Source organism: Azolla caroliniana, unplaced genomic scaffold, assembly GCF_043228905.1.
Source record: "Azolla caroliniana isolate FFs.n. ecotype wild unplaced genomic scaffold, voAzoCaro1.0.p SCAF_10, whole genome shotgun sequence".
Taxonomy (NCBI): domain Eukaryota; kingdom Viridiplantae; phylum Streptophyta; class Polypodiopsida; order Salviniales; family Salviniaceae; genus Azolla; species Azolla caroliniana.
The window spans coordinates 1289772-1300862 of record NW_028230445.1 but is presented as its reverse complement, the minus strand read 5'-3'; the positions used below and the strand labels follow the sequence as shown (position 1 = coordinate 1300862).

The following is an 11091-nucleotide window of genomic DNA, read 5'->3' as shown; positions in this document are numbered from 1 at the left end:
AGCTGTTCGACCGGCTGGGAGTCAAGCTCTCGCTCACCACTGCGTACAATCCGGAGGCGAATGGAAAGGTGGAGCGCGGACACGGGCCGATCGTCAAGGCGTTGGTTCGGGCATGCGGAGGCCGAGTCGGTAACTGGCCGCGGCTGCTACCTTATGCTTTGTGGGCAGACCGGACCACGCACAGTTCGGTAACCGGGTACATGCCAACGGAGCTCATGTTCGGCCAGAAGCCGATCATGCCGATGGAACGGACGATCTCCTCGTGGGCAACGGTCGACTGGAGGGACGAGATGAGCCGGGAGGAGTTGTTGGCCGCGCGTATACGACAGCTCGAGCGGAGACCGGAGGACGTGGAACTGGCTGCGGAGAAGCTCCGGGTGGCGAGGACAAAGAACAAAGCCAGGTTCGACCGAACGCACCGGCTCCGACCGAAGAAAATCGAAGAAGGTGACTGGGTGCTCGTCTACGACAACAGCCTCGACAACCAGCACCGAGCTACACGGAAGTTCGCACGAAGGTGGTTCGGGCCTTACGTGGTACGGAGCGCCAATGACAACGGGACATATCACCTGGCGGAACTCGACGGCACGAGAATGGCGATACCGGTTGCAGGGAAGCGGATCAAAGCGTTCAAGAAGCGACACGACGACGAGCCAGACCCGGCTCTCCTAGTCAGCAGTGACGAACGATCCGAAAACGAGGAAGAACCGACGGGCGAGGAATGAAGACGGGCCGGTTTTCTCCGTCCCAACTCTCTTGGCGCATACCGGAGGATGCGCGGTTAGGTGGGGGCGGATGTCGTGAAGAAAACCGTCCATAAGCGGAATCGGCGCACCAAGGCGTGGGAACCGGTTCTTCACGCGCGCACGCTCCAAGTTGTACATAGAAGCGAATTAGGAGGATAATCGGCAGGAACGGGCCCTAGCACAAGTGGAGACAAAGACCGCGCGAACAGTCTTTTCGGTCGCGCGCGCGTGCTAAGGAACTGTACGAGTCGGCGGCGGATGCGTGAGGAACGGAGCGGATCCCTGTTCAAAAGGGACAGGGAATAAAGCTGACATGACGGCCTGCTCGTTGGCCTATATAAGGAGCAAGAAAGAGCTGTTGCAGGGATCTCGTGCAGAGAGGACGAAGTGCTGTCGGACCGTTTCTGGACGCTTCTCTCTCTGTTCCCTTCCTTCTTGAGCTCCATAGCTTTCTGTGCAGGGTCCCGAGGAGGCTCGCGCTGTTTCGAGGAACGCCCGAGTGCTTCCGGCAGCACCTCCGACCTGCCGCCCCTTTGTGCGTCGAAGCGAACAGGCATCGGCATCTGTTCGCCGTCCTGTCCGGTTGTAACCAGCCTGTGCCCCATCGAGGGTTGTAGTCGTGTTGGCCATTTTTGTTGATATACATATTTAGTCATTCGCATATGTCTGTGTCGGTGTCTGTTCGCGTTCTCCGTGTTGAAGGGCCGTGTCCCTGTGTATCCCCGGTCCTGCGTAGCCGGTTCTCTCTCTTTCTCCTCCCTCGCTTGCTCTTTGGTTCGAGACCCCCGCGGTCCCGCCTCGTTTCCACACGCACTTGCATAATATCTCGACAACGTGGCCGAGAAAATTTCCTCCTTGGTCACTAATCAACTCAATCGGGCACCCATACTGGCATCATATATACTCGTATAGAAACTTGGCCGTCAATGCCGCGGTACTGCGTTTGTGAACCACCGCATACAACGTGGCCGAGAAAATGTCCTCCTTGGTCACTAATCAACTCAATCGGGCACCCATACCGGCATCATATATACTCATATAGAAACTTGGCCGTCGATGCCGCGGTATAGTCCCAGAGCGCCTTTGCCTTTGTAATCCGTGGCTACTATAATATACCGATTCCCGGTACGCATTGTTGGCGGCTTGAATGGTCCCATAAAATCTAAGCCCCACTTCTGGAAAGGTTCTAACGACAGCACCAGTTGATGTGGCATTCAAGCCTTCTACGTTGGTTGACCTAATCGTTGGCATAGGCACACTCTTTGCAGTAACGGACTGCGTCTTCGAGAGTTATTGGCCATCATAACCCACTTTGCCATATTTTCCAAGCGGTGGCGTCCCCGGCATAGTGCCCTCTGGCAACACCGTAGTGAGCTTCACATAAGATTGAGTCCTTCTCGTCACTCCGCATTGTGCGTCGCCAGATGTTGTCGGCTCCCTTATAGTATAGTGTATCCTGCACCAAGCAAAAATTTCAGCTTTGGACCGTTAGGCGTTTGCGTTCGTCCCGGCTCAGCTCTTTCGGAGTTAATCTGGAGCTCAGAAACTAGTGCATGTCCGTGAGCCACTTGTCCTCCCCAGACACTGTTTCATCTACTATTGTCTTTGTAGTCACCTTGAATAACTCCGCGTTTGAAAACTCATGCTGAACCACGTCACTTGCTTCGCCAGATTCAAACTGGCTCAAATAGTTCGCTACAACATGCTGGACTCTAGGTCGGTGGTATGTATCAAATTCAAACTCTTGTCGTAATAGGGTCCATCCCGCCAGCTTGCCAGTTAATGATGCCTAGACACCATGTAGATTACCGTTGAGTGCTCAACATGGAATGAAAACTTGCGTCCTAACAAATAGTGGTGGTACTTCGTGACACTGTATACCATCCCCAAAGCTTCTCTCTCTGTTGTTGAATAATTCCGTTCAACTTTTGAAAGCTTTCAGTTGGCGTAGTATAACGGTCGGTACCACTTCGGCTCTGTGAGTTGCATGAGCACACTCCCGATTGCTATATCCGATGTATCAACAAACACATGAAAATCCTTTGTCCAATTAGGAGGCTGCACCACCGGAGCCTGTGACAACATCACTTTCGGCCCCTAATAAGCCTTCTCCTCTTGCTCTGTCCATTGAAATGGTACTCGGTGCACGGTCACATGCAATGGAGTTGCGAAGTTTGCTAGATACCGGAGCATCTGGCTATGCCACCGGGTCTGCCCTAAGAACCAGCTCAATGCTTTGGCGTTAGTTGATGGTGGTGCTTGCAGAATTGCTTTTACCTTGTCTAGGTCCACAACAATTCCCTCCTTACTGATAATGTGCCCAAGCAGTGCACCACTTGTGACTCTGAAAAGACACTTCGTCAGATTTAAACTTAATCGAGATCCCCAACTCTTCTCCAAACACATCCGGAGGTGGTGCAACTGGTCTTCCCCCCGGCTATAGACGGCAAAATCATCCAAAAATACTTGCATGAACATCGGGGTGTACTCTCCGAATATCTCCATTATAATTCTTTGAAATGTTGTCGGTGTTGTTTTGAGCCCAAACATCATGATCATTACAACAAACACTCCCCACTCCGTAACGAACGTCGTCTTTTCCTGGTCCACGGGGTGCATCTGAATTTGATTATACCCATTGAACCCATCCAAGAAACAGTACACTTTGTGACCGGCTACCGCATCTAATACACCATCCGTGAATGATAGTGGAAAGGCATCTATTACCGTGGCCGCATTAAGTTTTTGATAGTCAACACAGACTCGGATTTTGCCGTTCTTCTTTGGTACTACACTTATTGGACTCAACCACGTTGCTTGCTTTATCGGTCGGATAAAACCGACTCTTAGCAATTTATCAATTTCCTCTTTTACTTTTGCCGCATAATTTGGGTTCATCCGGTAACGTCGTTGCGCTACCGGCTTCGCATCCTTACTAAGATGGATCTGATGTTGGTACAACTAGGGGTCCAAGCCTTGCATATCTTCATATGACCATGCAAAAACATCTCATAATTCTTTGAGTAGCTCGATCATTGTCGTTTTCTCCTCCGGTAACATTTCTGTTGAGAGATCAAGCTCAAGTTAATTTAGTTATTTAGTCAACGGTGAACCATGTAACTTCGTAGTTACCTAGATAGAATCTAGTTAGGAGTGTTGACTATAACGCCTTAAATAGGACCATGTACTTAAGTGGGATATTCTAGATCCTCCACTCTTGAGTACATTTAATATAGGACTTACACCTTAGTACCTATATTTTACTCACACATGTGCACCTTTGCACATGAGATGTATATATACCTCAGTGTGGGTATTTTTGTATTTGATGATGATAATGCTAATTTAATATAGAGTTAATCATCCCCTAGCTTGTGTTGTTCACAAGTGTTAACTTCCTCTCTCTCTCTCTCTCTCTCTCTCTCTCTCTCTCTCTCTTCCTCTCACACACATACACACACATATCACTTAATCTTCCACTTATCAACTAATCACATAATTAGGTACTTATTAACCCGTAGTTAATCACCTAATTCTTAACATGGTATCAAAGCGTGTGGTTTAGCACATCCACTAAGTCCACCCGACTCTTCGTAATTGTGTGTTCGAAACGTCGACGACAAATTCTGGCTATCCGCTACTGTAGTGCCGCTACGTAGCACGAGTAAGTGATCGAGTGAAGGAAATCGAAAAAGGAAGACACTACATCAAAATGAACACACAGATGGGTAGCTCGCTCCCTAATGAAAAGCTAGACCATAGCAATTATTCATCTTGGGAGTACAAGATGACCCAATACCTCGTCAGCCAAGGGTATTGGAGCTACATCAACGGCGCACAAGAACATCGACCTGACTCGAAGAACGTTGTCGTGAAGATTCCCGGCCACAATGAGAAAACCGAACAAGTGAGCGGAGTCCGCAATGTGCACCATGTGAACATGTACATTCGAAAATGTGTATAAAATAAAAGGGGGGTTATCCCACATTGTAACGCCTTTCCCTCCTTGTGCTATAAAAGGAAGGGAGGGTCTCTTGTAAAAAGGGTTGCCCATTTAGAGTTAGGAGGGTATACCACTTAGATCTAGGGCTTGGTAGTTTTCTCTTCTTCTTTCTTTAGGGTTTCATTTAGTTCCTCTTCTTCGTCGTCATGTGGGTTGGGTTTCTCTTCTGAGTTGAGTCTTGTTAGTTTACTCTATTAGGATTTGTTGCTTCATCTCTACTAGGGTTTGCTTAGTTCGGGTGCCTTGAGGCTCCGGTTCGCAGTTCTGTTTTCTATGCAAGACCCCACTCGTGTAGGCAAGCCCGTGTGCTCCCCGACTGGTGGCTGACAGTTGTTGTGTTTTCGGCGGGAAGACCGTGTCCAGTGCAAGGCCTCCACTCGCGTAGGCGAGCCCGTGTGCTCCCCGACTGGAGCTTGCATGCGGATGACTCCCTTGTCTCTTTTGAATCGGATCGGCTTGAAGCCGGAGTTGTATCTTGCTCTTGTATATATATATATATATATATATATATATATATAAGTGGAGTTTTGAGCATCTGTGTCTGTGTCGGTGCCTTTGGAGTCCTTTCTTTTCCGGTTTTTGTACATAGGAAGCGTGTGTCTATTCAGTGTTGTGTGCGTGTCCTTTTCCCTCTCTCATTCGGTTGCTTTCGGTACATATCTGGAAACGCTTTGGTCGGTGTTCTTGCTAGTCGCCAGAAACAGTGAAGCTCGACCTTCTATGCTGTATCTCTCCCTAGTCCAAGACCCCCATGGTCCCATCCTATCCGACACACACGCGCGGAATTCCGCGACATCTTTGGTGAACCCGACATGAAAGGGCGGCAAGGGAGGATGGAGTTGGAAGACGATGACTTCGTGGAGATAATGGCGAAGGCACTGGTGGAGTTCGGACAAGCGACAATGAGACAAGAAGCGGCATAACAAGCGGTCGAGAGTGTAGTCGAAAGAGTCGGTCGTTTTAACGAGGACAAAGTCCCATTCTGCTTGGAAGCCTACAACACAGAAAGGGAGGTGTGAGGCGGAAGTAAAGGAGCTCCAAGAAGCTCATAGTTCATGGGAGGCCTTCGAAGAGGCGCTCTTGCAGACATATAGAGGATGGTTGAAAAGCTAGGGACAACTGAAAAGCCAGGGACGGCGCGACTTCGACTAGTGGGTAGCATCGGCAAAGACCAACCGAGGTGCAATGAAGGCATTCCTAGAGTTTGGGCGGCGCTTTGCTCGGCTCCCGGAGCGGGAACAAAGACTGGTGGGGGTGGACAAAGTCCTCTTGTTAGTTAGGTCGATCGACCAAGAGGAATGGGAGGCCATCAGAATCGAGCTCGAAGATGACAACGGAGCGAATGGCCTTACCAAGGACTAGTCGAAAGTCGAACGAGTATGTTGACGGTTGGATGATGAGCGGTCCACAAAAGGAATAGGGAAGATAACGCGTGACGACGCGTCATTAGAGTAGGGAGTGGTCGTGCAATCAGACGAAACGACAAAGATCGATGTTGAGGCCCTGGTCTGGGAAGCGTACGAGACTCTAAAGGCGATGGTCGAGGAAGAGCAAAGATCCAGCACGCGGTCGGATTCTGGAGATCTAGAGCTAGTCGGCCTTCCGGACGAGATGGGTGTGGCCCACACGGAGGCCAAAGGACAGTATGACGATGCCACGGGAGAGGGTGCGGAGCACGACACCCTCTCGACTTGCGAAGATAGTCCAACCAAGGGTAAGGTCAGAATCAGAGAAATGACGATCACAGGTTCGGAACGAGACCCGAAACTCCGGACATTGGAAAAGCAATCCTAGACCGGGCTTGCGCGATCATTGTGGTGTCATGAAGATTTCAGCCCATAAGGGGAAACATAGCTAAATGTGTGTGAATGCAAGTGTGCACAAGTGCACCCCCTTTTGTACTAACGTGTGTAAATACTAGGTAATGATAGGGTTTTTGTGATTACTAGGAAATTGGACTTTAATAGGAGCTTTAATATCACACAGGTGGAGGAGAATAAAAGGGGGGGATAATGGGAGAAAATCAAGAAGAGAATCTAGAGGGACAACGAAAGGTCATTAAAACCTAATGTAACGATCGTCCCTTACGCTATAAAAGGGGAGGCCCCAGACTGTTTTAGGAGCGATGTAGAAGGGGGGAGAAAACTCTGTTGTTCAGGGTATCGAAGCTCTCTCTCTATCTCTCTATCTCTCTCGGATTACGACCGATGATTGAACTCCGGAAGGTGTATCCTCTACTGGTGTCAAATGCATGCCGAGACTTGAGAATAGGAGAGAGAAAGATAAGATGACGATTGAAGGTATAGAGAGAGAGAGAGAGAGAGAGAACACTACAAATGGAAAGAGAGTCTATATCATAAGGAGCAAGGATTACAAAGAATAGGCTAAGGGGCTACAAACTGGTGTTGAACCGAATGAGTTGTGATGAATGAATAGACACCTATTTGTAGGTCCTTATGGAGTATTCTAGAATATTATAGAATATTCTAGAATATTTATGATATTTAATATAATTATAGAATATCCTAGAATGTTCTAGAATACTCTAAATATCTTGTAATAACTAATAATACATTTATTATAACCATATATTATATATGTTATTATAATGGTTAAAGGTCTACCATATAGACCAAGATGTCTTGGGTTCAAATCCTTGTAAGGCCAAAATGTATGTTTTCATGACATTATTCCCCCCTTTTCGACGACAAGTTCCACGAGTCAAAAGACAAGATTTCGGACTTGGCTTATGGGGTTTAGACCACTTTGTTTAGAAGACATGCTCATCCACAAACTAGCTTATTTAGATGAGCCTTTGTCCTATCATCATATGCTATAAGTTGGTCTATTGCCGATGGGCAAGAAAACAAAAATGGTTTCGTCAAAACCACATGAAAGTTTCATTAGCAAGTATGTTTTAATTAGATATTTGATATACCTTTCACCAAACCATATATTTTTTAGTTGACCTCATTCATTTTAACACCATTTCAATGAGAACTTGTGATATGATGGAATTATTACACCCATCTTTGAGCTAGAGTGAGAACAAACAAGACCTATTGATGGATTCATGGAGATTCAAGAAAAATGATGTGAAGAGAGATACTTCTATAGTGATCTTCCATTAATTATTAGTTGAATCTACATAAATGTTTTATACATCTTAGTGATGGCACACTAATGATCAGAACGTTGACGATTCAAATTATAGAATTCTCTTCAAAACACTTAGTTCATCAGGGTCAAGTACTCTTTCATACTTGGATGTGCTCATGAACAACTGATGTACTTATCTTTACGTCCAAATCTATGGCATTGTAAACCTTAGATACTAGTTTTTTCCCTTCAAATCTATGATCTTCATTTCTACTATGTTCAAGTTCCCAGACAGAATCATATTCACAAATATGATATATCCTTCCCATCTATTACTTGCAATTCTCTCACATAGAGCATATGGTATCATTGTTCCATAACTGGTTTGGAGACATACTTACATCTACAATACTGCCCCTCTATTGGATGCTATCGTTTGACCACATGTTGTGGAAATATCAGTCTCAATTTTATGAAGCCATATTTTATAAGGAATTTGCCAGTGCACATCATCTTTATCCAATGAAATTATGAAGACTTTTGCGATGAACACATGCTGCCCTAAAAAAATATGAAGCGGTAATCATGTTTTAAATCTAATTCACTATGTTGCATGTGTCCATTTGGGTTTCTGAGACAGATTTAATGCAAATATCGATTCTTCAACATCATACTATAGAAGAATAGAGTTTATTTTCTTCAGTTTAAGAAAACCCATGATGATAATAAAATATAGTGGGCATTCATACAAAAAAATGTGTACAAAAAATGGAAATAAATGGAATGTTGTGAGATGTTAGTGACAAAATATTACAAACCAGATGATACAAGGTCATGAAGAGTAACAATGCCAATGACTACACCTTCATGATTCACCACAGGGAGGAAGGCCACTGGTGAGGGAGGCCCTTCCATCTTCTCCATGGCATCCACTGCCATGGCATTCGGACCTATGGATCTGGGAGACCTGCCATTAATCAAAGAGAGAAACTATTATAGTTCAAGTGAAAATTTCGACTATGAAGCAAAAACCATTAGATTTGGAGCAAAAAACTTAGACTTTTAAGTACAAAACTGTAATACTAATTTTTGGTATTGGCTTTTGACTGAAAACCATGAAGATTTTAAGTGAGTACCATTAGATCTGAACTGGAAACTATTAGCTTTGGATATAAACCAGCTATATAGAAATCATAACCTGTTGCATATTTTGCCAATGGTGAGCTGGAATATCTTTTCACTATAGGATTTAAGAGTTCGACGAAGGTCACCATCAGTGAAGGTACCAATAAGATGGTGATGCTCATCCACCACAATCAAGCAACCACATCCTTTGCTAGTAAGTTCCACAAGTTGTTCCATTATAAGGTCATCTTCTTTACAAATTGGCACTCCATCCTCTTTCCTCATCACATCATGAACCTATAAGTAATGAAAACAGAACTTAACCAAATGTGGAAGAATGTTAAGTTATTTTTCAGAATATAGAAAAACCCCACATCACAGTTTGCTATCATCAATGGTATAGCCATCATCATGTCAAACTAACTCAATGCAGACACCTAGGAGTCAATCTGTGCTATGTGCAATTATAGAACAATCATAGAATGAATGAAGATTCATTAAGCAAATGTGTACATATCATGAGTAGCTCTACTTTTTCTGTTGATTGTAAACCTAGCGCATATGAAAATACATATGTGCAAATGCATCAGGAGGAGGAATCCAGAGCCTGAAATTCCAATTCTCAGATCACATCAAAGGGAAACAGATCAGAAATATGGCTTTTACTTTGAAAGAAACAACAGTTTTATGTGTTAAAGATCTATGAGATAAAACAAGACTTGTCAATTTCTTTATCTATCTATCCTTGTCTTCTGCAAGACGCTAAAGATATCTACTCTTTCGATAAATGCATTATCTGCATTGTATATCTACTTGTCATTTCACCATGGTTATATGCTGTTATAATGCATCTGTACATTCTTAAAATCAGAATATGGAACACAATTCCGGATATTTCTGCCTGATCACTGATTCAAACAATATACAGACAAAGTTTATACAAGGATCCAAAAGAACATAGACCGTAGAAAAGCGTAAATTCTCTGCAGTTTATTGACTTTCTCTCTTTCTCTCACACCTTAAGAATCAGACGTTTGCCGATTCTTCCCGCGGGATGGTTAAGTGCATACTGTTCTTTGGTCATATTCTTCGCTTGCATGAGAGCTATGGCCACCGTATCTCCAAATAGCATCTGAATGGTCGTTGAAGTAACAGGAGCAAGATCAAACGGGCAAAGCTCTCTCTCTAGAGGGAGACAGACGTGAAGATCGCAGATCTTGCCGAGATTAGAGCTTTTGAGACACGTTATCCCTACCAAATACGCTCCTTTCGCTCTGGAACAAGGGACAAGACGAAGGATTTCTTCTGTAGATCCACTTTTACTAAGGAGAACGACGATATCTCGAGGTCCAACAATCCCTATATCACCATGGAGAGCATCAGTAGGGTTGAGGAACGAAGCTTTCGTTCCTGTAGAGACCAACGTCTGAGAGATCTTCTGCGCAATGAATCCGCTCTTCCCTACACCCGAGAAGAAGATCGATCCTCTGCAATGGAAGCAGAGCTGTGTGAATGCGTGGACCTGAGCGTAGTCGAGGTGCGTGAAGAAGAAGTCGAGGAACTTCTGCTGTTCACTGAACAGAAGCTTGAGCTGGGAGACGGAGAAGAAATCCTGAGGGGAGGAAGAGGGAGAAGAAACATACGTGGGTGAGGAGGAAAGAGAAGAAGAAGAAGAAGAAGAAGAAGAAGTCAGGGCAAGATCTGCAGGTAAAGCTCCCATAGCTAAGAAGAGCTGGCGTTCAGTTACATACATTCACATTCACGCAGTGACTGACTATACGATGAAGGAGAAGGAGAAGAAGAAGTTTTCTATATTTACACAAAATACCCATCTCTTTCTCCTAATGTAAATTCTAGGGATAAATACCAAGATACCCCCCTTGGAAGTTCGTCTATTTACCAGAATCCCCCCCCTGGAAGTTCCAAATTTACCAAACTACCCCTATGTCCAAAATAATACACTTTATCAAGTAATTATACACTCAAATCTACAAGCCCTATTTACTAGAATACCCTTCAAACACAAATTTCTTCACTTAAGCGATTCTTTGGGTCCTTTGTACCTAACAGTGTAGTCTTTCTTTTCTTTCTTGTTCATTGGGTTGATCAATCGTCTTC

At 44.9% G+C, this 11091-nt stretch overlaps 1 protein-coding gene across 1 annotated transcript; it reads right to left on the bottom strand.

Moving 5' to 3' along the window:
* Positions 1-8571: 8571 nt before the first annotated feature.
* Positions 8572-10723, bottom strand: SETH3 (Sugar isomerase (SIS) family protein). Its single transcript, XM_087326475.1, has 3 exons — positions 9992-10723; positions 9047-9270; positions 8572-8815 (listed from the first exon to the last, which is right to left on the bottom strand). Exons 1-3 carry the CDS (start codon positions 10691-10693, stop codon positions 8659-8661), a joined length of 1083 nt encoding a protein of 360 aa, XP_087182601.1. The 5' UTR covers positions 10694-10723; the 3' UTR covers positions 8572-8658.
* Positions 10724-11091: the final 368 nt, after the last annotated feature.

Bases quoted from the DNA above. Each gene is read 5' to 3' on its own strand.
- SETH3 (XM_087326475.1), bottom strand. From the start codon at position 10,693: ATGGGAGCTTTACCTGCAGATCTTGCCCTGACTTCTTCTTCTTCTTCT. The intron at 9,271-9,991 runs GTGTGAGAGAAA...CATTACTTATAG, and splicing joins GCAAACGTCTGATTCTTAAG to GTTCATGATGTGATGAGGAA. The intron at 8,816-9,046 runs GTTATGATTTCT...GATTAATGGCAG, and splicing joins ATTGGCAAAATATGCAACAG to GTCTCCCAGATCCATAGGTC.